We start from the raw sequence: 7243 nt of genomic DNA on the forward strand, positions 1-7243 counted from the left end.
GTCTTTAGTAGTAGTAGTGCTCATGAAAACTCCAAGCAGCCTGGTCCTCCTAAATCTACATCTAGGGTTAAGGAGAGCATAAGCTCTCACAGTTGAATGAAAAACTTCTTCAGGACATCAGGGACAAATTGAAAGCAGTAGCTTTGGAAGGATGGCAGCTGACAAAAACTGCATTACAGGTGTCTTTGGATGCTTCTGACACTGCAGCTAGGACAATGGCTACTGCAATAACTATATGCAGAACATCCTGGCTGCAATAGTAAGGAATTCCAAAAGAGGTTCGCACCATAAGAACATAAGAACAGCCATACTGGGTCAGACCTATGGTCCATCTGGCTCAGTACCAGATGCTTCAGAGGGAAGGAACACAACAGAGCAGTTTTTAGTGATTGGTCCCATGTTGTTCAATCCCAGCTTCTGGGAGTTGGAAGTTTAGGGACACTCAGAGAATTGGATGATTGAGGACCTTCCTTTTGAGGGCCACGATCTTTCCATCTTGAAATCCGATTAGGTGCTTCATGCACTGAAGAACTTGAGAGCAACCTTTTGGTCTTTTGGCCTCTGTATTGCATACCAGAGGAAAAAGCAAACGAAACCTCTGACCTTCTCAGAACAGAGACTTCCATCTTCATATTCATACTGACAAAGAACTTCTGAATTGTACAAGGAAAAAAAACTCTTTTAAGAAGAGATGAACTATCCATCTACTGTTAATGTGCAGTTATTGATCATAGGACAAAAGGCTGCAGATTTGATGCCAGGGTCAAGAGTTGTGGGCTAGTTTTTGAGGATCTATGCCCTTTCTCCCCGCTCTTTGGCAATTGCCTTGTTTGCAGATGCATGGGCTGCAATTACTACCAACCAATGGGTCTTAGAAGTTATAGAGCAAGAGTATTCAATTCAGCACCAATCTATGCCAACTCTGCACCCTCTTCCATGTCTCATTTCAGGGACACTTAACAAAATGGTCAGGTGCAGGAGGAGATACTCTTCAGGGTGTGATTGAGATGATGCCTTTACAGTTGTGTGGCAAGGGCTTCTATTCCCACTACGTCCTCATTACAACAAAGAAAGGAGGATGGTATTCTATATTAGATCTCAGAGGACCCAACAGACTCATCTAGAGCTTCAAATCTCAGATGACCACCTTTTTCTTCAGTAATTCCTTTTTCTAGATCCCATGAACTGGTTTGCAACTCCTGACTTGCAAGATGCTTACTTCCATGTCGCAATCCATCCAGCTCTCAGGAAGCTTCTTCATTTCATGGTCAGTGGACATTATTGCCAGTTCAGAGTCCTCCCTTTCAGTCTCTCAACAGCTCTGAGTATGTTTGCCAAATGCCTTTCAGTTGGAGCAGCTGTGCAGAGGAGGCAGGGCATTCACATGTATCCCTATCTCATTGACTTTTTATGGCTTTTGGTAGCAAATTTAAAGGTCATGCTGTTTCCTCTGAGGCTCTTGAAGTGGGTTTCAGACTATATGAAGATATCCTATGCATTGAATAAACTACCCCTTCCTCCTAGAGTTAGGGCATACTTTATTAGAGCTGTAACTTGTTTCAGGGGGAATCCCTATTTCTGAGATTTGTAGGGCAGCTACTTAGAGTTCTTTTCCTACATTTACCAATCAATACTTCATTGTGGTAGCCTCTAGATCAGATACTCAATTTAGCAAGGCTATGCTACAGTTATTTTAATTAGGACTCCTATCACTCAGCTCCTTGAGAGGTAGCTGTTAGCCAATCATCTACAGTGGGAACTATGTGGACAAATGCTTGAAGAAAGAGGTTACTTAACTGACAGTAACTGGAGTTTAAAGTGCTTTTCCCCCCCATGGATCCCACAACCCACCCACTTTCCACCAGCTACAGAGTTCTTTACTGGATAGTCTATATTAGTGAAGGAACTGAGTGGTGGTTGGGGCTGCTTTGCTCTTTATACTCTTAGAGGGGCGCAAGTGAAACTGCTGGCTGAAAGATTCTTGACTTGCATGCATGGGGCATGCAAACCTACACTGGGATCTGTACAGACAAAAGCATTGTAAATTTCATTTACTGTAATGTAAGTCACCTCTCGTGTTTTGGTAGGTCTCAAGCAAAAACCAGGCAGAATATTCATTTTCTGCTCATACTTTTTCCTTGGGCATATTTCAGCCTCCCTTAGGGGAAGTTAAACTTCACTCATTAGGCTGGCATCACTGTCTGATTTGGTTTGGATTCTTCCCCCTCTCCCCTTCCCCCCCCCAGTTAAGTCTTCCCTACTCAGTAATTAGGATTAACATTGTCCTCAACTTTATCTAAACTAACTAAGATGCTTTTATCCGGCCCATGACCTAGTGATTATAGAAGAGTTGTCTATGTTGTTCCTGTCATCAAATAAGGCCGTGCCTGCAAATTATCTAATTATCTCTGAAGGAATATTTGGTAATATTGTAGTTTTACAAATGAAGGTCATTTGCACTAACTATAGAAACTATAGCCCCAGCTCATTTGCACTAACTATAGAAACACAGAGCCTCAGTGTGTATAATGTATAGAACAGAAACCTGTTCTGGTCAGATCAAAATATGGTTTAGGTGAAATAAGATTAGAAAAGGAGTAACAATGTACATTTGTTATGCCCACACACCATGAACAGTAAAGCTAGTAGTGTGCAGAGAACTCTGCATTTACTGGGTCAGATCCTCAGCTGGGGTAACTTGATGTAGCTCCATTGTCAAATACTGGTTATTTTTTGTAGGGCCCATCCTTCCTATGCAAGTTACCATGGAGGGCAGAGGAAACATGTGCTACATGTGAAATCTATAACTATTACTGTTTTGTCCCCCTGGCCAGGAACTAAGGCTTCCACACCATTACCTGTAGATCATACAAGTACTGTGCACGTGGATTTATCTTGTCTCCAATCTGCCTCCCAGATTCACCATTTTCAACTAGTCCCTGGATAGTGTGGTTTCATAACCCATGCTCTCAAGCACTCCATGTGCTGCAACTGCCTTCTGAATTCCCCTCTCATGAAGGAGAAAGTAGTGCCAATTAATAGAACCTCAAATTGTATTTGTTTGTGCAATGTTCTCTTACAGGTTTGGGTGGAGTGAAAGAATCCAGAGCCTAACAATTTCTCCCAATCTTCCTTGTCCATGGAACTAGAATTCTGTTGGGTAGGGACACAAAGGGGAACATGTAGCAGAAGTGAAGTCCCCTCCTGTGTTCCATGGATGCATGGTCTCCATCCACATACACAGGTGGTGGGGAGAATGGGATATATACATATAAACAAGTGATTATAAAAGCAGACGTAAAGGTTTGGAAGGGTTAAATTTAGTCATATGGTGGGTACTCATGATGGTGAACTCAGCATCCTTCCTCTGATAAAGTATCTGAAATAATTTGAAAAGAAGGATCATATCTCACGCACAGCCACTCTTCAGCTAGTAGCCATTCAGACTGTAGACATGAGCATGACCTTTCTCCTCCTAACTCTTTTATTTCTAACTGCCATTTTGTTTTAACCTGTCAGTAGATAGAACTCTGCTGTAGTTGTTCAGACCTGTAGTGATTTATGAAAAATACCTATTTCCTGGCTTAAAATAAGTATATGAAAATGCATCTGGTACTTGGAATTTTAAAATATGTATTATTTAGTATTTTCTGTCTTATTGTGCCATGTCATACAGTACTGTAAAACATTCAAATAAATTTTTCCCTTTTCCCAGACGAGTTTGGATTCTGAAAATGGACCACAGGTTTACAATACTCTGAGAAAAGTATTTAAACAAACACTGGAAGCAAAAAGAAAGGAGGCCAAAAAAGAAACAGATAACCCGTCTTGATGTTTACACAGTTATGCTGGGGACTTCAGTGATCCTGTCAAATTAACTTTCATTTACCAGCTACAGTATTTTGTGCTAATTGGCATGTATTGACCAAATTTTAGTTTTAGTTAAAGAACTTTTTTTTTTAAAAAAAGGGAGCTGTAGTGAGCCTTATTCCATTTACAGATGTAAAAGTTGATATTTTAATGAGCTGCTACTGTGTGATTGTACTGTAGCATTTGGTTTGAAGCAATATGCTTTTATATTGTGAACTCTGTTTTAAAACTATATTTATTGATTTAGAAGTCTCATCAATAAGCTATATTTTTTTATGTTAAACAATTGCCACAATGTCAGTGCCATGTTATACAATGATTTAATGTATTAATATTTATGTATTAATGTTTACATTAATGATATTTCATTTTACTTTACAGTGAATAAATACTGACAACATTCTGATGTATTTATTGGGTTCTTTGGAAATCTTAAAATAAGATTAGTTGTAGTAGTAAACAAACTTGTAGAAAAAAAATCCTTTATATATAGGCTATAGTAAATCACCACATGTCTTAATGTTGCTTTCTTATGTGTCTAAAAAAAAAATGCTAACAAGCATTTAACTTTTCAGTGTATGTTGCTTATTTACCACTTTTATATATTTTTAGGTATTTTAATAGAAAAGGTTTCTGAAATTTTATTTTTAAAGGAAAGTTGATTGTATGTTAACATGCTTGAAAGGACAGAGTAATCTTTTCCAACTGGCTAAAGAAACCTACAGATGTTTACCTCATTTGAAAAGTTATTTAAATTTGAAACCTTATCCAAAGGCCTCATTTTTTACTCACGCTGAGTCATAACTTACATGAGTAACCTATAAAAATTAAACCAATGAAAATCTTAAATGTAAAAAGTGTGTTGCAGATGCTAAAGTACTGTGTTGCTTTTTTGTATCTTTGAATGAGATGTCATTTTCTATTTATTTAATTAAAGACATCTGTGTATACTCAAAGAACAATTTCTGTTTATGGATTAGGATTCAGGTTGGTTCCCCAATTTTCAGGGTTACAGCTCATAATGTAAGATAACCTTAAAAAAACTCTTTCTTGTTCTAAAATATTGAGCTGTACAACACCATCAGTGACTGCATATATTCAGTTAAAAATAGGACTGTTTGCTATGTTAATAATTTATAAATGCTAACTGCATAACTCCATAAACCAAATTCAGAGCCAAGCAAATCAGTTCCTGCCTTTACAGAATGATCTTAAAATGTGTACATGACGTGGAAGTAAAATACTGTATATGAATCGCACCCAAAAACTTTGTAAACTAAAACTCTAGAAAATCACCAGTCAAGGCAATACTTAACATCCAGATTAACCTCAATTCACATGCCTTTATCATCCATATATAATACCCAAGTGCATTCACAGGTTTCACAGTTCCACAAGAAATTCTTTTCAACTTCCAGAATTCAAAAACTTATAAAGTACAGATCCAATTCCTCAGTATCACATGCCTAGCCTTCATTCCAAACAATGGTTTAGGTTGTAGTAACAAATTAGTTATTTAAACTTAAATGTCTATTCATTTTAAGTTTAAATAAGTCTATTAAACTTATGTTCATTGGTATTAAACTTACGGTCATTAGTATCAGAGGGGTAGCCGTGTTATTCTGTATCCACAAAAATAATGAGGAGTCCGGTGGCACCTTTAAGATACCACCGGACTCCTTGTTGTTTTTACATTCATTAGCTATATTAACCTTTCTGAGATTGATGTTAAGGTTAGGCCCATGTTTGAGGAACCAGATGTCTGCACTGTGATTGGTTGTATGGTGGATGCAGGCTTGCTGGCCACACCCAGAGGATGGTTGGAGGAGTGTGGCTAATTACCACTGTGCCCCCTACCGAAGGCCCCAGGAGTGAATTGTGGGAGCACTGGGTGGAGGAAGTGTAAGTATGGTTATTAGCTGAAAGCCCATGGCAGAAATGGAAGAGATGAGATGGAAGAGAGGACAAATTTGGGGGGTAGTAGGGCTCTATTTGGGGACATGGGGGAGAGGGAATCATACAGGAGCAGAAATCTGATGGAACAAGAGGGAGGACAGGTGTTGGGAAGCAGGGCTCAGTCAGTTGGCACAGGGGAAGAAAGGAAAGGTGCGTTAGCAATGTGGCATCACGGGGTAGCTGATGAGGGAGCATTAGGGCCCCATACCATGAACACAGTAAGAGTGACACTGTGTCAGGGTAGGATGCACAGCGAGCAGGGCTCTGGTAGGTGAGCATTTGGGTTGAGGGGAGCATAGTTCTGGAGAGAGAGAGGGCATACTGTGCACCAGCACAAGCCCATGCAAATCTCAGGCTGAGCAAAGACAAGCGGGTTACATTTCTAAATGTTTACCTGTATGAAAATGTGTACTTGCCCTGAACTTTATGTGGACTCTGCTGTTGGGGAGAAGGGAGGCAGGCAGAAATTAGGGGTGGGAACGTGATACAGTAGGAATAATGGGGAAAAGGGCATCTGCAGATGTACAGTGGCAGAGATTGAGGTGAGGGGGTGTAGGCTGTAGAAGAGTTGAGGTTATCTGGTTGTGCATTGGAAATTATGAAGTAGCAGAATGTGGGGGGGAAGGCTTGGGACAGTTGTGGGATTTGAGGAGAGCCAGGGGTCATGAGTTAATAGGAGCACAGCTAGTTCACTGACCAAAGCTCTGGTTCTGAGCTAGGCAGCCAGCCAGCCCTAGAAGAGAACTTCTAAGAGGCTTCTGGAGCTGAGCTGCAGGGGTTGTCAGCTAATTAGCCCAGGAGCAGCTCAAGGCCTGCACTGCATCTCCTGTTCTAGTACTGGGCCATCCTCAATCCTATCCCTTTCCCTGTTGGCTTCAAGGAGGCAGCAGAATCATGCAGCATTTTCTAAAAGGTTGATTTATTGACCATTTTACAACCCATTTTGCAGAACCCAATTTCAGTACCTACCTTGAGGTGAAGCTTTGTGGTGATAGGAGATTTTGTTGGTCAGATGGATGGAAACAAACATGAGATAGTTAGCTCATTTTAATATATTTTGCTAATTTTTAGGTCCTTAATTTTCAGAACTGATCATAGTTGCCAATAAGACAACAGTGAAAACATAGGAAGTATAACCCTTCTACTAGCAATGAGGCAGCAATGAGGGCCAGGTTCAAATAGCTAGGAGTCCTTCGTAAAATGAACAAACACCACCATCTTGAGTCCTTACCCACAATTTTTAGAATCACTAACTGCCTTCCCTCTGTGCTCTTCACAGACAGTACTTCCCCATTTACAAGCACTGAGTCTAAGATGAAACAAGGAAAATGTTATTAGTGGGAAAGGGGACACAGCATCAACTTGAGAAAACACAGCAACACTACATGTAACTAAATGACAAATCAAGCACTTCCCA

At 40.0% G+C, this 7243-nt stretch overlaps 1 protein-coding gene across 1 annotated transcript in view; it reads left to right on the plus strand.

Moving 5' to 3' along the window:
• The window catches only part of PTPDC1 (protein tyrosine phosphatase domain containing 1), a 50556-nt gene extending 45736 nt beyond the window's left edge, over positions 1-4820 (plus strand). Inside the window, exon 11 of the mRNA XM_077821381.1 lies at positions 3716-4820. Within this exon, the coding sequence (XP_077677507.1) occupies positions 3716-3832 (117 nt within the window). The 3' untranslated portion in view covers positions 3833-4820. The remainder of the gene's footprint in view (positions 1-3715) is intronic.
• Positions 4821-7243: the final 2423 nt, after the last annotated feature.

The sequence above is a fragment of the Eretmochelys imbricata genome, chromosome 7 (genome assembly GCF_965152235.1).
Source record: "Eretmochelys imbricata isolate rEreImb1 chromosome 7, rEreImb1.hap1, whole genome shotgun sequence".
NCBI lineage: Eukaryota > Metazoa > Chordata > Testudines > Cheloniidae > Eretmochelys > Eretmochelys imbricata.